Source organism: Penicillium longicatenatum, assembly GCF_028827895.1.
Source record: "Penicillium longicatenatum strain IBT 33135 chromosome Unknown contig_2_segment0_segment0, whole genome shotgun sequence".
NCBI lineage: Eukaryota > Fungi > Ascomycota > Eurotiomycetes > Eurotiales > Aspergillaceae > Penicillium > Penicillium longicatenatum.
In genome coordinates, this window is record NW_026643120.1 from 1,674,483 (window position 1) to 1,698,707 (window position 24,225).

Sequence of the window (24,225 nt, forward strand, 5' to 3'; positions counted from 1 at the left end):
CATTAATGTCCCGGCAAATTGCAATTTATATTTCTGCTACTTTCTGGAACTAGCATTGCTTCGAGTTTGACCATTACAGCCTTGCCGTCCTCACCACTAGGCACCACCCTTGCCCTCGCAAGACTCCTTTCAATGATGTTTGAGCAACTTGACTTTGCTAGATTTTATCACAAGAGTATCGATGAGCGAGATCAGTTCTGCCGCGAGTTGATTACCGGCTTGAGGAATTCCGGCTGGGTCCGACTAGTCAATCACGGAATTCCTTCGTCAAATATCAACCAGACATTCGAAGCTGTACGATGACTTTTTTGGTAATTTTTGATCAAATCCACCGCTGATCTAAGTTCTTGCAACAGAGTCAAAAATTCTTCAAACTCCCTTTGGAGCAGAAATTGAAATCACCTCATCCTCTCACGGCTCATCCCCACCGAGGTTTCAGTCCCGTGGGCTTGGAAAATATATCGGCTGTTTCCAATTATCGATCTTCGGCCACACAGCCCTTACTTCGGGATATGAAGGTGAGTGTGAGCACATTTTCTGTTGCTTAAATGGATTTAGCTACCAATTCCTTAGCGCTAAACCACGTTTCTGTAGGAAACCTATGATATTGGATCGGAACAAGATCCGCTGTACTCCAATATCTGGCCCCCGGCAGGAATTCTGGATGGTTTTCAGATGATAATGAACTCCTTCTTCTCGGTCTGCTATGACGCTGAGTTGAAAATTTTGGATGCTATCTCAATCGGCCTGGGACTACCTGTGCACGCACTGCGTGAATTGCACGTCATGAAGACCAACGAGTTGCGTCTCAGCCACTACCCAGAAGTCGATCGGGCCGAATTTGCCAATGCCACACGAATTGCAGCACATACAGACTTTGGCACCATTACTCTATTGTTCCAGGACGATGTCGGTGGATTAGGTAATAAAAGCTATTTTTGATGCCTCCTTTCAGCGCTTGGCTGACGGACCTCGGATTGGCAGAGATGGAATATCCCTGTGGTAGCGGACTGTTCGTGCCAGCTGAAAGCTGCGGCCGCTATGAGTGTATTCTCAACGTCGGTGATTGTCTTCAAATGTGGACAGGCTTGCATAGTGCCCGGCACCGCGTGCATGTGGCGGCGAAGAATAAAAACGAGGGGCTAATTAGTGAACGCTTCTCAATTGCGTATTTTGCCAAGCCTGATAGGTCAGCAATTCTCCGTCCACTAGTGAATTCGCCGGCGGCGGAAAGCCAGCCAATTGAGAAGTTCATGACAGCTAATGAGTTCCAACATATGCGCATCGAGGGTACATATGCTCAGTAGACCAAGCGATACCAACCTTGAAAAGGGTCTCAGAACAGTACTTGCTAGGTTTGGTGAGCAAATACAACATCACAATTGTCCGGACTCCGCAGGATATAATGGTGCAACCTGTTGTTATGTGATACTGGTGGGTCCTAGCACTGATAAGAAGCCCCACTCATCTTGAGCCCCGCTTCATCCTTTCTCCCAATACAATGGTGATTGTCTTTCGCTCTTGAAAATTTAGCCGTTCGAAGACTTATCTGGTATCTCATCTGGTATCTCAACTTGGAACAGTAGACCTCAAAAGCAAAACTATAAAGATCGCCTGGAAAATATTAAGAAGACCCATGAATATTAGATATATTGCCCTGTGCTTGAAACATATTAGTCGCTTGGCCGAAATGAATACCAAACAAGAGGGATGACTACTAACTCCAATTCCAACCAGATAGTCACAGTCGACGAATTCTTTTATGGCGCCATCCATGGCTCAGCCAATGATCATTTCAATGAAAGAAGCGGTTTCTATCAGGGTAAACACTCCCGAGAGTCCTCCTTCGGGCCCGAAAATGGAATCTGCGACAACAGAGATAGCGCCATGAACGCCTCATATGATGAAAATGGCCGTTTTTTTTTTCGAGTGGTCAATATGCAGGTTGCTTTGATAGGTGGCGGCGATCAATCAGCTGAGGGCTCAGCTATGGATGGTTGATAATCCAAGCAATTATACATACACACTAGGGGGAATTCTTTCAAAATCCCCTTCGACCAACAGGGCTTCGAGGGGTTTAATGAACACTATGTTTTACTTAGTCTGAGCTATGTCCAATTACCTCTGTCCTCCCACTCAAGAATCTGAAGTTCGCTGTCTTTTGATGTTCGTCACTCATATGGTCCACGCACCTGTAGGACAGAATACTAATTACTGAAGCGCAATTTTCAACATTCAGTGTCCACCTAATTGTTTGTAGGTAACAAATGTGATTGAAAAGGGGCCTCCCGCCAAATTCCAGGTCTGGAGGGATCACAATAAAAGTCAAAAAGAACCATTGGTGTGAGTAAACTCGCGCATAATTAGCAAAGTCTGGCTGTTGGGGATGAAAGAGACTAGCAATAACAAGAGAAATTCAAAGAATCTAGCAAACTTGAAGAGGGCCAAAGGTTCTGGCCAAAGCATCATTGAGCAAAGGTGAATCGGTAAAGGGTCCTTGTGGGAAAGCAAGTTGGTAACAGGCCGGTATATAACGAATGATATTTGAAAAGACTTTGCAGAGTAAGACAGAACTTTGGGGGAATAAAACCCATAAGTCATGATTGTGGGTATGAATAGAGACCAAAAGATTGGCGACTCCCAGATCAAATAGGGCATGATCAGAGTAAACAATGAAGTTGTGGAAATCCATGACATGGCTCATTGTGTGGTCTTCCATTAGTTCCCATTGTATATTTGATGGAGAATGAGTATCAGTTGCCATGATACACCTGGTCGGAATTCAGCATAAAGTATCCGTTCGGCAGCTCGGTCTCGTTGACGAAGTCAGGTTTGATATATCGAGCAGTCAACGCAAACCGTAGTAAATTAGACGATACGACGGAATGCTATATCGGTCAGCAAAAAATGATTTTCGAAATCATTGCGGGGACTTCTCAAACCTCGTAGTACTTCTGCAGGTTCTCGCCATGCATTACCACCAAGTCACCATGATGAAGAGTCAGTTGGATCTGGGCAGGTGCCTCGCCGGACGAACCCTGCTTGTGGAACAAGGAAGTGCGGCGATAATCATAAACCGCCTTTGTGATAACTCCCTCCTCAAATTGCTTTTTCAAATCCCGGCGTGCTTTTTCATTCCTGCAATTGGGAAGAATAATGTCATCTTTCAGGACCACAAGTCTCTTGGACTGGCCGTTGTAGTACTGGTCCTTCATGCGGATTTTCATGGTCGATGACGCTCCTAGAGATAGTGTGGCAATTGTTGGACCGAGTGAATCCTCACCGTCATCATGGAACTTTCAAAAGATTAGAATCATGGGGTCCTGTTCAACTATCTTGTGGTAGGGCAAGCTTACTCCAATCTTCATCCCTTCGAAGTACCCGAGGGCAAGGAGCTCATTTGGTGGCAGGAATGCTCCACCAGCAGCCGTGACAGCCTGCTTAGTTGCCCATGTCAGTCGCCCAAGGGAACGAAGGATAGCATCTGGCGCTTCACTGAAGCCCTTCGAGGCCACCGAAACAACGTATTTGTACGGCATTCCCTATGATATATTGTCAATAAAACTTCAGTATACCCGAACATCCATGTAAATAACAAACATAGTTCACAGCAAAGTGAGAAGTCAGCATTCCTGTCACTAAAGATAAGAAATTAGCTCAGAAAGGCTTGACTCGAGCTAATTCCGAAGCTTACCAACGGTATTATCAAGAGGAAAGCGCCTCAGACCTAAAGGTTCTTGCTGGAGACTATCAAATAAGTCGTTAGGGCCACCTCGGCGTGCGTTAATGCACGCATTGGCTAGGAAATGGGTCACAGAGCCAACCCCTGGAATGGCATATCTGTGCTTGTGGTAAGGAAGGTGAGAAATAAGATCTACCTCCCGCCCTGCAGCCTTGTTGGCGCTTTTTGTTGGAATGGCTCTATGAGAGCCAACAACTTCGCCGATTGATACTGGTCTCAGCTGGATTGTTTGCTCAAATGTGCACGTCTCGGGCAATCCCTCAATTGCAGGATCGGTGTTGCATTTCCAACCATGCCACAAAACTCTTTGAATGCAGTTTTTGCACTGGGGGCACACAATGCCACGCCAGGCATCGCGCAACGTGCCCTCAATATCATTTGATGCAGTCATTACTGCAAGAAAATTTGGAATAAGGGGTTCATGGGGTACGATGGGTGCAACCTGAGGATCACAGCGGTTTTTCAACCAGTCACAATGGTAGGTGAGGCTTGTGGGTGGGTAACGGTCGCCAAGTTTCCAGAAATATGCGCAATCCTTTTGCAAACACATCCAGCCTTGTTGGAACACACGAGGACTGTCTAAATTGCAGTAGAAGCACCGGCTAACTTCGATCGGGGAAAAAGGCCGTTGATCGTACGGCAGAGGGTCTCGAATTTTACTTGCTGCCCACCAGCTCTTTTCAGCAAGAGACACTTTCTCAAAGCGAATCTTCAGTCCGGCGTGACCATCAATTTTCTCATACCATATATTGGTAATTCGAAAATAGGCCAGGACATTGTAGCGATATGGGAGTCTATCGCCTAAATGGGCGTTTTTGTTGCCTGGGAAGTGAGTTAGATACTTTTATGTCGCCTTCATTTTGTCAACTTTATGGCATGCCGACTTACCAATAATCAATCCCACGGGCATGTTCATCAACATACTAGTCAAAAGTGCTTTGGCCGGGTATTTTTCCAGACGCTGATCTTCCACCAGTACGAGCTCTCCATTTGGGCCTTTGGTGTAACTACCACCGCTGCTCAAAGTCAATAACAGTAAGCCAGTTCACATGACGTCTTGTTGCAGAAGGTTATATACGTACACACGAGTTATAATGATCTCCTCATCCATGTAGAATCGAGATCCACAGTCTGCATCGATGAGAATACCATAGCAAATGCCATTGTGCTGATAGGTAGACCCTTGAAGGGATCGAAACCACGGGATGGCATCGCAGATGCTCTGGCGGGTCTAGATAAGTTGTTAAATATCCTTGTATGGATTCAACTGAAAACCAACCTCAGCCCATCCTGGAGGGCTACCGTGAAGCTTAGTATCTTGGGTTGGAGCCATAGAAAAAATGTCTGAAGGCTCTTCATTGCCTCCGGTAGTGTCTCCATTGTTTTGGTCGCCCGTTAATGGAATTGCATCTCTCTCGGAAGACGTAGAGTCATGCATAGAATGAGCAGCGCTAGTGCTTGAATTCGTGGCATTCCTCCAAGGGAATTTGACGATCAAGCTTGGTTTCGTAGCTTTGCCTAAAATAGGGAAAGATTTAGTTATTTTCTTTTCAAAGCAATGATAATGTCTGCTCTGGTGTGTCAGTACGTACTGTGTGTCCCCTGATTATCTGTCTGAGATCGAGTCAAAGCATTTGTGTAGTACTGCACTTGGGATTCGTTCTTGGGATGGGTTGTTGGTCGACGTGTCACTGCAGCATGTCTTTTCTGTGCCCTCCGTCGTGGGGCCATCTTTGTATATCAATATCGTATGAGCATTCAATAAGATAACTTATAGCTTACCTCGATCGAAGATGATAAAAACAGCAGGTTCTGGGATTGAAAATGGGTTGGTAAGAGGGGGTGAACAGACGCGACTTGGAGTGATGTCCGCCTACCGAAGCCAGAATCGGGAGCTAAGGAGTCTTGATAGCAATTTGAAGGGTGAAATGATCGAAAAAAAAGAGAGGATATTTCAGAGTGTCAGGGATTCCGAAATGATAAAAAAGTTTCAGATCGGGTGGGTGATAAAGGCGAAATAATTCGACGAAGCTAGGATGAGAGTTTGAAGTCGCATCGAAACATTTTTTCCCCAATCAATTTTGACTCCGGGAGTGAGTTATCAGTTAGTCCCAGGTCGCTATAGTTCGACTTCTCTGATTAAGCCATACGAACCTGAATGTTATTATCTTGTTTTTCTTTGCACCAGATGCATGATCTCCCATACCTGCCTATGACCACCCAGGCAGCTTTGAGACTATGCATGGACCTATGACCAAATTCTTGAATGGCTGATATTCTTTGTAGAGCTTCGATAAGTGTAGTTCAACAGAATGCATTTCCTCTAGGACTATAGTATTAATGTTTTTGAATGGGGATACATACTTCACTACATAATAGGGCCAGTAACGGTCCAATCAAGGATCTCTACTAGTATAAGAAAGAAAGACCCATAATCACCAAATAACAGGCTGCAGGCTCTGAAAAGTGATCCAGCAGCCTAGTCGTATTAGGATTAATGAAATTTAGTTGAAGGCATCATGGATATAAAGGTATGAATTAACCCGTATTAACGGAACACTTGCCCAATGGAAATGGGGGTTGTGTTCCAGAATAAGTAAAGCAGTAAAAAAAGGCTTATACCCGAGTGGGTACACAGCAGATATCATACTGTAAAGCGGAATATTTTCAGGCACTAGATCTCGGCTTCGCGTAGGTACTAAACGTCTCGGCAAGATGGGTAGAGCCGGTTAACCATATACGGCCTAGTGTGGGGTACGACATATCCCTCGGTCGCAGCACATCCGAGATCGCTGTTTCCGTGCGTCATGGTTCCAATCACATCTTCGACTCATTTATCGGTTCAATGGCGATCTCGTCCCGATGAAAGCTGTTGAGGTGAAAATCTCTCGATAAATTTGAGTTTCTGTGCCAGAATCAATTCCTTGGGAAAATTTGGAAAGGGCGATCCTCGTATAACCGAGCTTCGCTGTTGCCGATTTCCCCGCACACGCTTCCCCGGGTTTGCTCCCGCGCATCCTTAACCCCCTTTGCTCCAATTTTGTGCTCTTCTTTATCCAATTTATTCAACCCCTGGTATGTGATTTGCCTGACTAAAGCCCATCAGTTTCTAACGCATTAAAGGTGCATCCTTGAACCCTGCAGAGAAGACGTCTATCATTATTCTAGAGACTAAGAACAAACGGCTCTGGGGCAACAATGGTCTTCCTACCGCACGCTCAATTTGGTCAGCTGGGGACGGTTCCGGATCATATACCGATCAACGAATTCATGCTCAATGAACAGCATGGGCGCGTGGCACATGAGAAATCCAACGATCCATATACATGTGGAATCACAGGGAAAACATACACGTCGCGGCAGGTCGTGGACCGCGTAGATCATATTGCGAGAGGTCTCTCGAGGGAACTCGGATGGAAATCCAACCAGGGTACGGAGTGGGACAAGACTTTAGCTGTTTTCAGCCTGAACACGGTACTTGGAATTCCTTAGTTGGCATCCCCGTGCAAGAGAAGGAACATAACTAATCGTTTCCACTTAGATTGATTCCTTACCCCTTTTCTGGGCGACTCACCGGCTGGGTGGTCTAGTCTCACCGGCCAATGCGGCATATTCTGCTTCGGAGCTGAAGCATCAACTGCTGGATTCGAAAGCCAAGGCCTTGTTTACTTGTGCACCCCTCTTGTCTGTTGCTGTGGAAGCCGCCACTTTGGCTGGTTTTCCACAAAGTAAGATATACCTAATTGATGTGCCACTGGAAATCATGGGTGGAGCGAAGCCTCCGACCGAGTACAAGACGGTATCGCAGATAGCCGAGGCGGGAAAATCACTGCCTGCATTGGAGCCACTGAACTGGGGCCCAGGAGAAGGAGCTCGACGGACGGCATTTTTGTGTTATTCGAGTGGTACTTCAGGTCTACCAGTAAGTCCAATTCTCGGTCATGAATTCCAAGGATTACACTGATCATACGGTACCTACAGAAAGGTGTCATGATTTCGCATCGCAATGTCATCGCAAATGTACTGCAAATCAAGGTTTTTGAGAGCAGCTATCGGGATGCTCGCGCACGCGCCACCGGCATATCTCCTTTTACGGAAGTCGGGCTTGGTCTGCTACCACAAAGCCACATTTATGCCCTTGTAGTTATAAACCATGCTAGCGCCTACCGTGGGGATCAAACTATCATCCTCCCCAAGTTCGAGTTGAAGTCCTATCTGGCTTCTATCCAGAACTTTAAGATCACATCGCTTTTCCTGGTTTGTTACTTAAATACTAATCTCTGCATTAATAAATGGCTAAGAATTTACAGGTCCCTCCGATTATTATCAATATGCTTCGAAGCCACGACGTGTGCTCAAAGTACGATCTGAGCTCGGTGACGACTCTGTTTACTGGCGCAGCACCCCTGGGAATGGAAACAGCTGCCGAATTCCAAAAACTGTACCCGGATGTCATTCTTCGACAAGGATATGGTAAGAAAACTGCATGGGGGTGATTTTATCAATGGGCATGGCTTACAATTTTAATAGGACTGACAGAAACTTGCACGGTCGTCTCCTCCACCCATCCCGACGATGTGGTGCTTGGCTCCTCAGGTTGTTTATTCCCCGGCTTCGAGGCCCGCATTATGTCCGCCGAGGGCCAGGAGATCTCCAGCTACGACACACCCGGTGAGTTGGTGGTCCGATCACCTAGCGTTGTGCTTGGCTACTTGAACAACGAGAAGGCCACCAAGGAGACATTTGAGGATGGATGGATGCGGACTGGTGATGAGGCGGTTGTCCGTGTTGGTCCAAGGGGCACTGAACATTTTTTCATTGTCGATCGTATCAAGGAGTTAATCAAGGTCAAGGTTCGTATTTCATATGCTTGATAGCTCCGTGCTTCTTCTTTTTCTTCAACCGAACGCGCCATGAGAAAATACGTGTGACTGACGCATCAATCCTACAGGGTTTGCAAGTTGCACCAGCTGAGCTTGAAGCTCATATTCTTACTCACCCTGCCGTCGCAGACTGCGCTGTTATTGCTATCCCAGATGACACCGCTGGAGAAGTCCCGAAGGCTATTGTGGTCAAGACGCCCTCGGCAGGTCCCGATGAGGCAGTAGCTCAGTCTATCAAGAAACACGTTGAGGATCACAAAGCTCGCCACAAATGGCTAAAGGGTGGTGTCAGATTTGTGGATGCTGTCCCCAAGAGTCCGAGCGGCAAGATCCTACGACGATTGCTCCGCGACCAGGAGAAGGAGGCTCGGAGGAAGACCGGCGTTAAACTTTGAGCGTCAATGTAGACATCTAGAGCGAGTGCATATATTTTCCTCACCTGTTCTGATATGCGGGATGCAATAAATAGCTGCGAAGAAATACGTCAAATATATCGTCTCAATGCATTGAATGGACTGTCTGTGTTTGCATCGTTTGTTGCTGCGGGGATGATGATAAGATTTCTAAGCGGGGGAGTAAAAAAAAATAGTTAGATCCAGTTCTAGCTCTCTCATTCTCCCACTTTCCACGATCAGTCAGAGAAAGATCATTCATAATCTCCTTTGATCTTTCCCCAAGACAGCTCTTTCCACGCTTGTTGTCGAATATCCATTACATCCCATACGTCAAATACGTCAACTTCGAAAAACCCCATACCAAAACCCCTCCAAATATCTCCCATCTCTATATCTACCATTCACAATGTCGCACGATACTCGCGATGAGGACACCTACATCGGTGCCGATGAGGGCGAGGAGGTTTTCCAGAATGACGAGGACCACCCTATGGAGTCCGACGGCGAAGACGACGATCAGCCCATGACCTACGACGAGCAGATTACTTTCCAGAACGACTCATCCGCACACTTCGATTCACACTCAGACTCTGTCTTCTGCGTCGCACAGCACCCAGTGCACAACAACATTGTCATCACCGGAGCCGGTGACGACACTGCCTACATCTTCGACTCTACACCCGCTCAGCGACCTGTTCTCCCCCAGAGCTACGAATCAAACCCGCAGCCGCGCGAGCGCGAGTCCTTGAAGCCTCTTGGTAAATTAGATGGACATAGCGACACAGTCAACGCAGTGGCTTTTACCGAGCCCGCAGGTGAATATGTGGTGACGGCTGGTCTGGATGGCAAGCTGCGCGCCTGGCGCGATTCCACACCTGATAAGACAGGATTTGCATGGGACTTTGTCGCAGAGGCGCAGGAAGTGGAGGAGATTAATTGGATTGCCGTTTGCCCCTACCAGCAGGGCAGCGAGGAGAAGCGCAATGTTGTTGCTCTGGGCGCCAGCGATGGCAGTGCCTGGGTTTTCCGCATCGACCACACCGACTCCCAGCCCATCTCTATCATTCAGACATTCTTCCAACACACCGAGTCATGCACTGCGGGTGCGTGGACACCTGATGGAAATCTTCTGGCGACTGTTTCCGAGGACGGAAGCTTTTATGTCTATGATGTGTTTGGAGCTGCGGCCGCCGCGGGTATCTCCGGATCTCCCGGTACCAATGCTGTTATTGGTTTAACTGCGGAGGATCAGCGTTTCGCAGTCGAGGGTGGCTTGTACACTGTTGCCATTTCTCCTGGTGGTGGTATTGCAGCTGTTGGTGGTGCTGAGGGCCATATTCGGGTTATCGGTCTTCCCCGGCTTGCAGGCACTGGTCCAGCTGCAAAGGGCAAGGGCCCAGGAGCTCAGGCAACTAGTGCTTCTGCCTCAGGTAATATTGTTGCTGCCCTGCAGGCTCAGTCGGATGGCGTCGAGACCTTGTCATTCTCTCAGCCTCCACTGACGATTTTGGCTGCGGGCTCAGTCGATGGAAGCATTGCACTCTTTGATGTGGCCCACCGGTTTGCAGTTCGTCGCCATATCAAAGAGGCTCATGAGGGCAATGCTGTGGTCAAGGTCGAGTTTCTGCAAAGCCGTGCACCTGTTGCTCGTGGACCTGGAAACAGCCACAGCCAAGGGCGACCATGGCTGCTAACCTCTGTTGGCTTGGATGGCGTTGTTCGTCGGTGGGATGCACGTGGTGGTACCGCGGCGGCAGCACAAGGTCAGCTGCAAGAGTGGAAGGGACACATGGCTGCGACCGAGAATGAGGACGGTGAGCAGGCTGGTGGTATTATGGGCTTTGTTCAAGGATTCGATGGCAAGCGCATTGTCACTGCCGGTGATGACGGCATCTCGCTGGTCTTCGAGGAACAGTAGAATCCTCTGTCAGTTACATGAGAGTTGGATCACCCGTGATCGATGCGATTTATGATATCATGTTATACACATAGAGCAGGGAAACTATGATTTCCCACCCCCAAAAATATATGATCATGTCCGTTCACAGATTTGGAGACCTTGAAGATTATGTATGGAACATGGAGACCCATTGGTGTGAACCAATAAAAAGACATCTTTAGTAATTGAACATAAACTATATACATCTGACAATTCAACCTAAAAGCGCCGTCTGCAAGCCAACTCTCCTAATAAAAGCCTGCATCTCCAATCAAAAACAACAATCGCTTCTCGAAGTGCTCAGACCACAACGACTGTGTTGGAAATCCCGATTTTATGCCTTTCGCTGCACCGAGACGAGACAGGTGCTTCTCGCTTGCTGGGGTATCCGTCCTGTTCCAATGGAATGCTCTTTGGGCGAGTAACAAACAATTCAATCCTAGTCGTCCACAATTTAGTGGTGGCCCTCGCCATGGTGCCCGTCACCGTGGTGGTCATCCTTCAGGAAGAAGTGCTCGTATGCGCAGTAGGCAGTGAAGGCAACGGTAGCAATTCCGAGACCGGGGAAAAGACCCTTGAAGCGGTTCCAGCGGGTGAAGGGACCGGTGTAGCGCCAAGTCTCGCTGGGTAATGTTAGTAAATAGAGCGCAATGCCTCTGGAGGTGCCAGGATGATCGAAACATACTTTCGCGCCCAGGGATCCCGCTTGGCGAAGACAGAGGAGGGTGAGGCCGCAGCCTTGAACTGCTTGATGTCGAAGCCGGTGGGGTTTCGGGAAGACATTGTGATTGAGGTGAAGACTGAGGGGCGGCTAGAGGGATTGATTCACTGAGGTTCAAGTCGAGAGAGAGATGAGCCGGAGCGGTGCGCTTGGCAGAACGACACCCGCGCTAAGCCCAAAATGGTAGGGCCGTAGCTCCTCCCGCCTTCGACGAAACTGATAACTCTCTCCACCGCACCTCGACACACCGAAGCTCACAACAATGCCCCCTCCTGTCGGCAGATTTGGGCCTTCGGGTCTCGGCGCTCCTTATTCCCTCCAACAAGCTCATCTCCAATCTCAACACCCTCACGCTCAATCTGCGAACTCGGCTCTCCCGCCCCCTTCACTCGGCGGCCACCCTGGGTTCGCCGGTAATCCCAATACCAACATCAATCCTTTCACACTCTCTGGCGCAGGCGTTTCCAATGGTATGTCAGTCTCTGGATTTGCCGGCGCTGATGGTGGCGGTACAGGACTCGCGAGTCATGCGGCGCAGTTGGGGTTCGCGCGGGGAGCACAGATGCAACAGCAGCAACTACACCAAGGTCACGACGGACGGTTAGCACTGGACCCGAAGTCGGGCGCAGTGAAGTCACGGATCCGCGATGTGTGGAAGCATAATCTGGCTCAAGAAATGGCGGTTTTAAGATCGTTAGTGGACAAGTACCCATACATCAGCATGGTAAGTACAGATGCCTTCTGCAATATACAGTGCTCAGATCTTCCGGCTACGGATGGGGATATACTGTGCTACAATCCACAGAACGTTAATCTTTCCCAGGACACCGAGTTCCCTGGCATCGTTGCTCGACCGATCGGTCACTTCTCGAACAAAGCAGACTATCACTACCAAACCCTCCGGTGCAATGTTGACTTGTTGAAGATGATCCAGTTAGGGATCACACTGTTCAACGAAGATGGGGAAGTTGCTCCAGCTATATCTACCGATGCGAACGGTCAGTCATACGGCAACTCAATGGTCCCAGCTCCATGCACATGGCAGTTCAACTTCCGCTTTTCGCTCGAGGGAGATATGTACGCGCAGGAATCAACAACTATGCTCGCCAAGTCTGGGATTGACTTTGGTCAACACGAGAAGAATGGTATTGATCCGTTTGAGTTCGGGTCATTGCTGATTAGCTCAGGCCTGGTGCTGTTGGATGATGTCCACTGGGTATCATTCCATTCCGGATACGACTTCGGCTACCTGATGAAGATAATGCTCTGTTCCCCCTTGCCTGAGCGTGAGGAGGAATTCCACGACCTCCTTAATATCTTCTTCCCCTCTCTGTACGACATCAAGTACCTGATGAAACATGCTGGTCGCAATCAGGCTGTCAACGACTCGCCTCTTACACCAGCCGCCATCCAGATCCTCACAAATCTGGGCCAAAAGTCAGGCTTGCAGGATATCGCAGACGAGCTTGGTGTCAAGCGTGTTGGAATCGCCCATCAAGCTGGCTCCGATTCTTTGGTCACAGGCGAGATCTACTGGAAGATGCGCCAGATGGTTTTTAATGGCACAATCGACGATAGCAAGTACTCCGGTCAGATTTGGGGCCTCAATGGACATATGCCTGCGATGACCTACAACATGGCTCAGCAAACTCCCAACCTCAATGGGGCCACGATTTACTCCGGAGCTGGCACTCCCAGCACCCCAAACACCGCACACCTCGCAATGGGCGCTCACACCCCCCAACATCCCGGCTCCGGCTATCATACTCCCAGCGGGATGACAGGCAAGGCATGAGGTAGTGGAAACGTGGACGAGGTTTCAATGATATGATATGAATGCATGTACATAAGCACGGGGCTGTTGTGCTGGTTTCTTCGATCTTCAGCATTGTCCTTCTCGCCTATCGCGTTGCATGGGTTCCATTTTACTGCGGTCTCTATGTGTCTGGTGGCGGTGTTTCGGATCAGAGGGTGTACGGTGTTTGTAGTTTTTTTTTTTTTGTGATTTGGCTGATATCTGAACCCATTTGAGAGGCGTTCGGGCTCTCGTGGTCCTTTTGCCACTTTTCTATATTCTTCTCCTTTTTGTTTCTATTTGGTCGATTTCCAACTATATTTCATCGATATGTCTATCGGTATAGGAGTCATGTATAGTGGGATCTTTCTAATTTTCCTGAGCTTTGTTCCTAGGAAAGGAGGTTTTGAACATATCCACCCTACCATCTTTCCAATTTCAAAAAAGTTTCCTTTAGTCTTTAAGACGTATAAGTGCGGGTAAACAAGTCTGCATGATACAGCATAGAAGCCCAGATCTTCCTTAGTGCTTAGTGAACTTGACTCTAGGGGATTTAGGGCCAGATCAGAAGCTTCGTTCTGGACATGAAATGCAGCACATATGGATAGATTATTTCTGACAATATATTAGCCGGCTTGATCTCTATTGACGTTGTCATTCCTCTTTGGGCTGATCATTTCATATGTATATACACTATTTAGTTAAAAGTATTTCCTTCGATCAGTTTTCGGGCCTACCCCACCAATTATGTATATTTACTGAACAGTTCACCACACCACTACTATATCTTACTGAAATTCTATATAATTACGCATGGATGGTTGTTGATACCCATTTCAAGCACGAAAGCATTAATGCTTAATATTTTATAAAAATTCACCCTAAGCTTTCTAACCACTAGTAATTATCTCGTCACCTTTGATACCAACATATCAATTTTAACGTATAGTATTACTCACCATATTTCTAGTACAGTAAATACCCCTTAAGGTACTATTAAATGATATTGTATCTTCCACTTCAAATAAGCCTTTGATGAAATCTTTCTAAGAAGTCCTTATTTTAATAACATATAGACAATGTTGAAGGGGTTTAAAAGCTTAGTGAATGCCTCAGCGGGTCCTCCATATTTACACATAAACTTTCAAACCGCTCTATCACCACCAAAGCTACATGCATCTTCGAATTCTCTTCTCATACTTCCTTATGGTCATGGACTAGAATAAGGCTTTTTTTGAAGCGAGCCTGTTGAATACTGAGTGGTATATGCATTTCCAAAAGTTGGTTGTTGGGTTGACCCGACCGGACCCGCACTTAGGGAAATACTTACGGTACCCATTATATAGAATTTCAGTAACGATGATGGTGTGGTAAACTATTCAGTGAATATATATCATTGATGGGGTAGGCCCGAAAACCGATCTGGGGAGATACTTTTGACTAGATAGTGTAGTATGGCGAATCTAGGCCACGTCGATAATATAGGCTCATACGGGTGGCTACAAATTGATTAGCAATAGAGAAAATATCCTTGGAGTCTGGCTATTTTTAGCTAAAAAATGAGCCAACGGTTGGCTCCAGGGTTTATGCGTTGACATGTACAGAGTTCAGCGTACACACGAAATCACCCGGGTGTTTGTCCCCACTTTAGCCCTGTGGATCGCCAAGGGTTTAGGGGCTCAACTACGCCCCGCATAAAGGGTCGGCCGTTCTGTAATTCTACTCTGAGTGGATAGATTGAACCTTGGAAACTTTGAATAGGTGTTATTTGATTCATTTATAACCTGAGATAGGCCATCGGATGCTTGTTACCTCAAGGTTGGTGACTGAATAGTGCAAAATCAAACAGTGCTAGTTCGACGCTAATAAGTCAATGCCATGAAATAGATTGGACACGGGATCTTGGTGGGTACTCGTCGCAGCCTCAAGGGTCTGATCTGTCACAGGAGCGCTAAACTTCTTCCCTACGCGTTGTCTCTCTCAGGACTATTCACTAATTACTCGGGGTCTGTCTCATTCCATGCAGACTTCTAAGAAACACCGTCCTCCCCCACTTCCTAGGTAGGCGCCGAGATCGATGCACTTCAAAACGCGAATAGGAATGAGTGCTCCGGCATCTTACCCGGATGGCCGAGTCAAAGCACACCGCACAGTAATCTAATCCTGTTCCTTTTCCAATTTCCCGGCTATGCACTGGCTATGCAACTGTACGGTACACAACAATGAGCGTATGCTTGGCACGATGACCACGTAAACAGACCCGATCCACCGAACTATCCAGTACGAGCCTTGTTCACCCTTAGCGTGTGATGATCCCTCGTTTATATCCACTTTTGGCCCCAATTGATCAAAAGCCCCCCGGGCACGAAGTAGGCTCGAGCAACACTGTTCTTTCAAGCTTTAGCCCGTAAAAATAGCCTCCACGAAAGTTTCTGCTCCCCCTGAGAGTCTTGCATTCCCCTTCACTTTCGACCTCTATTCCTGCCATCACAAATTCAAGATGGTGACCGCGACGACAGAATATGTGACATCCACTGATAGCGGCTCACTTCCGTTAACGACGACGTTTAAACCCCCGTCAACCTGTCTCAAGCATATTGCAACTTCAGATTATTCAACAAACTCTAAAAACGGAGATGTGTATTTCCACTTTCACCTAGGGAATTACAGCGCTACAGAGTGTTATCCTTCTGGATGGAATCCCACATCGTTCTATTCTCCAGGAGTCTGCCCGGAGGGCTATGAGGTTGTAACTAGTTCATTAAACATTATTGATACCCTCACACAAACCCAAGCGAGATGTTGTCCCTCGTAAGTGATCTCATTCCTTTCGGCAGGGTAGGCTATTCAACGCCTATTGACCTTTTTTTAGTGGTTTCTGGCCCGCAACCGAATCCTCAAACTGGCAATCTTCCGAACCCTGCTCATCCACCTGGCTGAAGACCGAAACCAAAACCATTACAACACATGGGACAACGTCCATCAGCTACTCATCCGGGTGGTGGGGACTTGATGCCTATGCCGTGTCTATAGAGTGGATGTCAACCGACTTTAAGACATCGACCCCTACAGAAGCAACTGAAACCGGCACAATGAGCACAGCGAATGTTATAGGAGAAAGCTCTGCAGCATCAACATCGACAAGCTCCGCAAGCTCGTCTGGGTTATCCAGTGGCGCAAAAGCGGGTGTTGGTGCCGGTGTTTCCTGCGGTGCAATCGTTATCGCCCTGCTCATCTTTGGCTTCCTCGTTCTTCGACGTAAGCGCCAACGGAAAAATGGGGTACAGCATATGCCAGGAGTATCAACGGAAGCGCGGGATCCGCCTGCTGAGATGCCTACTAAGGCTGATACTCATGCTGAGTTACCGGCGAATCTCGCCAATTGGAGACGACCTGTTTCTGAGCTTCCTGCCCACCAGTGACGATAGGTCCTGATGATTTTCTTTGGTCCTTCATTTATATATACTTAATGTGCCATAGACCCCCTTTGCTATCTGAGCGAGTACAAAGATATCCTCTTTTTCGTTGTCATGCAGGAGAATTTTCAATCGGTGGCCAGATCAAATACGTATATTGCCACATCGTAGTGTTGATCGCATCAAACATTATACTTTGCCACAATAGAAGATCAAGTGTACTGTGTTCACAACTCGGCATGATGGGATCGATCTACGACAACTCTGAATCCTTTCAAATTCAATAAGTCGCCGATGCTACCGATCCCCTCCGTAGATCTCCCGTGGCAGCAATGATCTTCCATTGAAGCTCATGAGCTTAAATCAAGAGGCTAAAAGTTGGCGATTGGCTCCTTATAGAAAAGTTGGTGAAGTTTATCCAATCGCTGCTTCAGGCCCCCCTTTTGTCCGTGGTCTAGGTGGGCCAAAGAGAAGATGATCTTCGCAAAGGCGCAAACGTGGAATTCTGGATGAGTGTGCGAAAGCATGACGCGTCTCATTCCCCCCTCTCTCCAGAAAAATCTTTCCTCGCAAGTGCATAGGTCGAGAATAGATAAGCCTGTTCCTCTCTGTGCATTAGGTGCGACTATGCATCGAAAGGAAGACGCGATCGAACTGACAAAGTCGGATACTTATCCTGTTCGATCAATTGGGCTCCATTCAGTATTGAGTTCCCGGCTGAATTTTCGGAAGCAGTATAGAGATGTATTGCAGTCTGCTCTTTGGTCTTGGTTAACGTTCGGGGTTCAATGAATATTGTTGACCATGATTCTAGGTCGGTTGCTTGGGAAGGTCCAGAGGAGAAAGGTTCACACTTTTGGCAAATGGCGGCACTCATTGCGGTCGCAAATGTGACTGTGTTTGGTCCATTCTTATGAAGGTGACATTGGAAACTCATCAAAGAAATATGTCTCGTATTGAATATTGGAGACTCAGAGGGATTGGAGACCCGGAAACTGAAGATTGTCGGAGCTAACTACACTGTGGCACGCGTTAAACAAACAACGCAAACCTGGACTTCAACAAACCGGACAAAAGAAATTCGAGAGAAATTCAAACAGTGAAGGAAACCACAAGAGACAACAAAATGGTAATCTATCTTCCTTACTCCTAACTGAACCAAAAAGTAACAGATTCTCCAGTCACGACCAAACATTGGCGCCCTAGTCGTCGCCCTCTTCCTTACAACAGCGGCGATCGCGTACGCGCGCACAGGCACGATCCAACAATCCCTCGAGTCCCTCCCCACAAACACCTCCCTGGTCATTGCTCTCTTCTCCTTCATCGGCGGCGCCCTCGACTCCATACGCACAAAGTCCCCCGCGCCAATCATACTGGGTCACATCTTTAGCGCCGTCTATGCCGTTAGCTTTGCGCGCCTGAGCGCGGGCCAGCCCTCTGGTGCTGAGATTGGACTGATTGGGTCCTTCGCTTTAGCGGTGATTCCGATGGTATCGAATGCCGACTGGAATTTGATTCCTAAGGAATTGGGATATGTTGGGGGGTATGGAGTCACTGTGTTTGCCAACGCTTACGGGGGCTTTGGGTTGGCTATGACGTTACTTTTCTCATTAGTCTTGTTGGCCTTTAGGGATGACATTAGGCAAATACAGAGTCGAGTAGATGGCTAGATGGATCTTAGAGAGGTGAGTATGTAAGGAATAAACTGTGAATGTTGAAAAACTTCGGGTGTTATTCGACCTAAAATCGCTCATGACAATATGCTCCCCTGGCAAAACATGACGGGATTCTGCAAGCTCATTTCTTATAGCAGCACAAATGATTCTCTAATATCGTCGCATCCCTGAATAGTCCCAGTCTCTCGCTAGTGCCAATTGTGCAAGGTGGATCTTCTCATCCTCCGGATCCTCGAAGTGTCTATGGGCGATGAGTCGTTCACCATTATCCGGCCTGACAAAGTATTGCGAATCTACCTCGCACTGTGTATATGCGCTGGGCAGTTTGCCTTCATACAAGAACTCACGCAAGATTTTCGCGGCGCAAGTGGACGCGACTGCAATAGAACAGTGCCCATAGCCCTTGACTTCAACAATCTGCGAGTCCAAAAATGCCTCCTTGGCTGAGTGCGCTGATATGAGTGGACACACGGGGTCGTAGGTAGTTGATAGGATCAGGAGTGGATGTGCCGTTTCAACGCCTTTGCGTGGAACGTATGAATGTATTCTTGGCACATTCCAATGCTGTTTCAAGTAGTATGACTTGAGATTCCAACTAATAAACAAGCTTTGGTTGAGCCATGGCATGATCCAATCGAGCATTTCTTGTTTACCCTGGGGCCAATGATTGAGGCCAGTGAGTCCGTCATTCAGGGTCACAAAATCGTTTGATTCGTCTAGTTTTGGTTCTGGAGTACCATACGTCAAGAAAGCATTGGTCGCGTTCCCTTGAATCAGTTTGTATAGGTTGTCAGCTAGAGAGAACCATGTCGAGGGTTTGTACAAGGCGGGGAAGATGCCGTTATACAAGATCTTTTCATAGTCGAGCAAGCCGTAGACAGAGTTATTGATATAGACACTAATTGGCTCCTCTTGAAGTGTCTCCAGATATGAGACTACTGTCTGGCGCAGTGCTTCTGTGGATGTTGCAAGTGATGACAGCTCGCAGTTTTCGGTGCCAGCCTTCATGCACTCATCAAAAAAGCCATAAAGCACAGAGTCCGTGTCGACCATCGACTCCAACTCGAAATTTTTCTCGTACCACTCAAACTGGTTCACCACTCCATCGATAACCACACGCTTTGATCTCTCGGGGAATAAGCCTGCATACGTCTGCCCAAGCAGAGTGCCATAGCTGAAACCCCAATAGAACATATCGTCTTGACCAAGTGCATCCAATATACTGTTCATATCAGCTGCAGTCTGTGGAGTGTTGATATATTTGCCATATTCGCCCATCGTATCATGACAGGCTTGAGCAAAATTCTTCGTCCACGCATAGACCTCAGAGCTATCTTTTGAGACATTGCCGGCTCGAACCCGTGACAGTTCATCTCGCGTCTTAGCATCGGGGTAGCAGGAGGAAGTGGGCGTTGAGCTATTCACGCCGCGGGGATCAAATGAGACGATATGGAACCCATCGCCAATTAGTGCCTTGAGCTGCTCGCCCCGGCGATATAGGAACTCGAAACCGCTCCCTCCAGGTCCGCCGGGGTTGGTGAGAAGGGTTGGACTCCCTTTTTTGCCAGGGAGACGGATGAGTGGTATGGTGAAAGTCTTATTTCCTGAATTTACAGGGTCGAATTGATCCATCGGGACTTCGATACTGCTGCATTGCACTGGGCTACCCGAGAGATCTCCACATGTTTGCCACATATCGTCGTTTTTATCTTGGATAATCGGCTCAGTGGGTTCATTGAATACTTGATCTCTGTGGCCGCACCGCGGCCGCCATTCTATCACCAGACCGCTCAGCTTGGATACAATCAGCAGCCCGAACAATGCCGTCAATGACAGGAGAGTCCAGCGTTTCAGGAGTAGCAGTCGCGACTGCGGTTTCCTGCAATGATTCAGTGCCGCGAGCTTCTCTTCCATGATGCAGTTCCAAACTTCAGTTGTTTAATTTACGGAATGAACGGAGATTTTTGGGGGCGGACACGAAGCGGGGTATTTGCACGATTCTAACAGATATCGCGTTGCATGGCTGGCGTAACGTGGGATATGGGCTCGCAGTAGAAAGATTGAGGTGCGGTACTTGATAGGGAAGAAAAAGAACGGTGTTGCCCCAATATCTATACTGCAACCTTACGAGCCAACTTGTTATCTTTTCAGTCCTCAAATGCTACGATAAGCCAGGATTCTCCCGGAGGGTTTGACGCAAGATACGGAGTACTCAATCACCGTTTCTGGGCAACGTCTGGACCAGTCCGTCGGTAGACCCACGGCCCCACTATTGAACGCCCCTAGCCCCTATCTATCTTCCATGGACTGCTTCGTGCACAAAGCTTGCCGTCATAAGTCAACGACACCAAGATGTACTGAAAACATGACCAGGTTTGAAATATGAGGAAAAAAGGTTTCAGGACCACTTGACCAAGTAGAGAGGAAGTCCGACTCCCCGCTCGCCATGACCCATGACATTGGTGCTCTGGGCTTCTAGCAAAGTATAAAAGCAATCAAGTCAAATGTCTCGCTTTTTCCATAGGACTTATAGTGAGTAAGACTTAAGTGGGAACACTGGAGAGGTCTGAGACCTTCTTTCCCATCCCGAAAGTATATGATAGGATAGAAATGCCCTCTCTTAAAAACACCAGACAATAGTATTGCTAACACACTTATATCTCCTACTCGGGCGAAGTCTTCTAGACTCCTTCTCCATATTATTTCTGTCATGTGTACTCACTCGCCATACGTTATATGCTTCAATTTAATCTCCGAAGTACTTAAGAATCATGTGATCGGTCCCCTCCTTTGCCCAACCGCATGATATGACTGCCTAACTTTCGATCCTCTTTCTATCACCCGTTTCTGAACAACCTTCTTTAACTTATATTCTGTGAAGACTTGGGAAACATAAGCATTCTTTTACGAATAGATCAATGCCAGATCGTACTTGTAAGATAACTTGTTCAATCTATGATCTATCAACGGCATCTGATACGTTGTCATACAGCAAAATAGCGAACGTCAGCCAAACTGTCCCCCAATGCCGTATACTTCAGCGCTGGAAATCACTGCAGCTGCTGCGTCAGCGAAACTCCGGCCATATATTTTACGAACTTCGCATGATCGGTACCCTTGGCTCTTTATATCCCCAAGCAGTAAAGAAGACGTGCGCCCGGTTGTGGAATGTTTGTTCAAGGTAAGAATGTCAAAGGTAGATACTTATAGTGATGCTAAAACAGCAAGTAGGACGCATCTAACTTGCAAAATATCTCCAAGGAAATTGGAATAGGTTTTGGCGATGATCCATGGCACCTTGTGGAAGACTTTTACCCCGTCGTTTGGACTACAAGGGCTGGAATGCTGAATCCACCCTTTCCCCAGAATTACCTGGTTGTCGTCGGCCTAGACTACGTCGATCACCATAATGGACTTCCTCAAATCAAGAAAGCCTCCTTGTCACCTGGAGAGTTTATTGTCATACCACATAATCAGGCAATGCAGCTCACGGAGGGGAGTGGAGGGACATCTTTGTTCATACTTTTGAAAATGTGAGATAGTATTCTTGATTTGTTTGACTGCCATTTGTTTATCGAATATTTATCCGTATCCTTCAAACATCCTTTCACGAGCAAACTTGGAGACTTCGTACAGAGTCAGATTCAGCCATAATATTTCGTTTCCGTGAGCAATTGCAGATGTGTTTGTACACGGGCGGTGGTGGCTATAGCTAGGCCAGACAACTTTGGTGGGATTATATGTAGTAGGTCTGCATATTTAGGCTTTGAATGAGAATTTTTGCCAACGGCTTTTCGTACTACTATGAGGTATTTGGGTAGATGTGGTCTGAATTGTGTATCATTGACCTGTGATGATACCGTTTTCCCAAAAACAATTCGAGGAGCGAACCGCCAATGACGGCATCTCCCTTGGTTGCATGACTTCCCTTTTTTCACTTTTAGGTCCGAACCCAAAACCCCGCAGCCATTAGTTCCCCGCAATAAACTCTCCGCGGTGTGGAAAGTCAGGGCTCGGGTGGATCTTCAGCCAATTGAGTTTATCATAGATTGGAACGGGGGGTGACAATGCCATTCCTCGGCCTAAGGATGGCTTAAATAAGTATGCTGCCCCGACTCGTGGTTTGGTTGGAAGACATTCCAAGTAGCGCTGCAACTTGCGGGGTCTTCTGTAATAGAGTGGTTAATTAACTATTTATAAGTGCGTAATATGCCCCCGCGTAATGAAGCCTTGATTTTGGAGGCATTTTTATGTGCCCATCTATTCAAAATGCTTCTATCTCTCTCTTCCATGGTGGTGTTTGTGAATATTGTGTCCAGTGCAGTGACTGTCATCAGAACAGATCAAGGGCCGACTGGATATGAGGTGACGATCACCTACCAGAACGCGAGCGTCAGCAACGTCACTATTTCTGGCCTACCACACTTAACAGATCAATACTCTACTTCCTGGTGGTCCTGGTCAGATTTTGACCTGAGTGAATACAAGCCTGGGGATTTCCCCCGGGATCCCCTCATTGGCTCGTACTACGCGATGAACCAGACGAAGCCTGGGGAATTTACTTGGACACGACCCCTCTTCAGTGGAACATTCCAATATTCATTCCTCCTCGACTGTACTCAGCCCGCTCTGTGCAACACAACAAACGGCCAGAGGATCACGGATCCAACCAATCCACCCTTCGAGAGCGTGCCTGGTTCTGAGTTAATCTCCACGTTCCAGGTCCCATACCACCACCAGTTCCAATTTTATCCGGAGCAAAACATCAATCAAGACTATGCGCTGCCGTATGGCACAAATTCCAGCAAAGGGACTACCAAGTTTGGAACTTACCACTCACCTGGATCCATAAGCCCATCGCCAGGCATCCATGACTACGTTGTTTATCTGCCGGCGGGATACGACGCGAAAGATACTACCAAGAAATATCCACTACTGTACCTTTCCCACGGCGGCGATGGAGCTGCAGCAGATTGGCAGAACCAGGCCTATGTCTCAAACATGCTAGACCGCCTCATCGGTGACGGCCACATGGAGGCGACAGTAGTTGTGATGCCAACCTGGTATGGCATCTTGCCCAACACCACCAATCCACAAGCTCTACTACAGCGTAATTACCCCGATCCTCCGACTATCGCTTCGCTATACAGCAAATATTTGTTCCCTCACATTGAGTCACACTACCGCGTCAGCAACGAGTCCAGTCGTAGAGCCTTCGCCGGTCTTTCGCAAGGTGCATTTGTGACTTACAGCTTCTACGTCAATTATACCTCCTACTTTGGATATTATGGCATCATGTCCGGTGGGCTCGCAACGAATTCTGAAAATGAAGCGCCCACTCTGCGTAGCTATGTCAATGCATCTATGGTGGCTTCGAATCCGGACCTTTTGACCCGTGGTATGTATGTGTCGTATGGTCAGTATGACATTTTGTTTACGGATGCTCGAAGACTTCAACAGGCACTTGATGATATTGGCGCTGGCTATGTAACACGGTTTGTTCCATGGGGGTTTCACTTTTGGAATACTTGGCAAGATTCCTTTTGGCATATGGGACGCATGGCGCTATGGCAGTCAATTCCGTTCACGAAACCTACTGGTCACGGCCAATAGATTCTTCGTTATGATTTGCTTCAGTTGAATGTAAGTCATGTATGA

General features: G+C 47.5%; 10 protein-coding genes across 10 annotated transcripts; 7 read left to right on the top strand and 3 right to left on the bottom strand.

The window, feature by feature from the left end:
- Nucleotides 1–132: 132 nt before the first annotated feature.
- N7484_003144 (Oxoglutarate/iron-dependent dioxygenase) lies at nucleotides 133–1,307 on the top strand (the record flags this gene model as incomplete). Its single annotated transcript, XM_057113564.1, has 4 exons — nucleotides 133–294; nucleotides 357–518; nucleotides 595–922; nucleotides 985–1,307. 4 exons carry the CDS (start codon nucleotides 133–135, stop codon nucleotides 1,305–1,307), a joined length of 975 nt encoding a protein of 324 aa, XP_056973704.1.
- Nucleotides 1,308–2,753: 1,446 nt separating this feature from the next.
- On the bottom strand, nucleotides 2,754–5,473 carry N7484_003145 (uncharacterized protein; the record flags this gene model as incomplete). The annotated part of the gene is made up of 10 exons (XM_057113565.1): nucleotides 2,754–2,888; nucleotides 2,943–3,296; nucleotides 3,357–3,542; nucleotides 3,601–3,638; nucleotides 3,695–4,317; nucleotides 4,381–4,564; nucleotides 4,631–4,758; nucleotides 4,825–4,973; nucleotides 5,022–5,260; nucleotides 5,335–5,473. 10 exons carry the CDS (start codon nucleotides 5,471–5,473, stop codon nucleotides 2,754–2,756), a joined length of 2,175 nt encoding a protein of 724 aa, XP_056973705.1.
- Nucleotides 5,474–6,940: 1,467 nt separating this feature from the next.
- N7484_003146 (acyl--CoA ligase) lies at nucleotides 6,941–9,020 on the top strand (the record flags this gene model as incomplete). Its single annotated transcript, XM_057113566.1, has 6 exons — nucleotides 6,941–7,216; nucleotides 7,284–7,664; nucleotides 7,724–7,999; nucleotides 8,053–8,215; nucleotides 8,273–8,595; nucleotides 8,694–9,020. The coding sequence occupies 6 exons, from the start codon at nucleotides 6,941–6,943 to the stop codon at nucleotides 9,018–9,020; spliced, it is 1,746 nt and encodes a 581-aa protein (XP_056973706.1).
- A 406-nt stretch (nucleotides 9,021–9,426) lies between these two features.
- On the top strand, nucleotides 9,427–10,938 carry N7484_003147 (WD40 repeat domain-containing protein; the record flags this gene model as incomplete). The annotated part of the gene is made up of 1 exon (XM_057113567.1): nucleotides 9,427–10,938. One exon carries the CDS (start codon nucleotides 9,427–9,429, stop codon nucleotides 10,936–10,938), a length of 1,512 nt encoding a protein of 503 aa, XP_056973707.1.
- A 475-nt stretch (nucleotides 10,939–11,413) lies between these two features.
- On the bottom strand, nucleotides 11,414–11,742 carry N7484_003148 (NADH dehydrogenase [ubiquinone] 1 beta subcomplex subunit 3; the record flags this gene model as incomplete). Its single annotated transcript, XM_057113568.1, has 2 exons — nucleotides 11,414–11,582; nucleotides 11,645–11,742. The coding sequence occupies 2 exons, from the start codon at nucleotides 11,740–11,742 to the stop codon at nucleotides 11,414–11,416; spliced, it is 267 nt and encodes an 88-aa protein (XP_056973708.1).
- Nucleotides 11,743–11,942: 200 nt separating this feature from the next.
- Nucleotides 11,943–13,475, top strand: N7484_003149 (CCR4-NOT core DEDD family RNase subunit POP2; the record flags this gene model as incomplete). Its single annotated transcript, XM_057113569.1, has 1 exon — nucleotides 11,943–13,475. One exon carries the CDS (start codon nucleotides 11,943–11,945, stop codon nucleotides 13,473–13,475), a length of 1,533 nt encoding a protein of 510 aa, XP_056973709.1.
- A 2,500-nt stretch (nucleotides 13,476–15,975) lies between these two features.
- N7484_003150 (uncharacterized protein) lies at nucleotides 15,976–16,897 on the top strand (the record flags this gene model as incomplete). Its single annotated transcript, XM_057113570.1, has 2 exons — nucleotides 15,976–16,286; nucleotides 16,348–16,897. The coding sequence occupies 2 exons, from the start codon at nucleotides 15,976–15,978 to the stop codon at nucleotides 16,895–16,897; spliced, it is 861 nt and encodes a 286-aa protein (XP_056973710.1).
- Nucleotides 16,898–17,754: 857 nt separating this feature from the next.
- Nucleotides 17,755–18,561, top strand: N7484_003151 (uncharacterized protein; the record flags this gene model as incomplete). Its single annotated transcript, XM_057113571.1, has 2 exons — nucleotides 17,755–17,787; nucleotides 18,073–18,561. The coding sequence occupies 2 exons, from the start codon at nucleotides 17,755–17,757 to the stop codon at nucleotides 18,559–18,561; spliced, it is 522 nt and encodes a 173-aa protein (XP_056973711.1).
- Nucleotides 18,562–18,717: 156 nt separating this feature from the next.
- N7484_003152 (uncharacterized protein) lies at nucleotides 18,718–20,481 on the bottom strand (the record flags this gene model as incomplete). Its single annotated transcript, XM_057113572.1, has 1 exon — nucleotides 18,718–20,481. The coding sequence occupies one exon, from the start codon at nucleotides 20,479–20,481 to the stop codon at nucleotides 18,718–18,720; it is 1,764 nt and encodes a 587-aa protein (XP_056973712.1).
- A 2,355-nt stretch (nucleotides 20,482–22,836) lies between these two features.
- N7484_003153 (alpha/beta hydrolase) lies at nucleotides 22,837–24,180 on the top strand (the record flags this gene model as incomplete). The annotated part of the gene is made up of 1 exon (XM_057113573.1): nucleotides 22,837–24,180. One exon carries the CDS (start codon nucleotides 22,837–22,839, stop codon nucleotides 24,178–24,180), a length of 1,344 nt encoding a protein of 447 aa, XP_056973713.1.
- Between the last annotated feature and the right edge of the window lie 45 nt (nucleotides 24,181–24,225).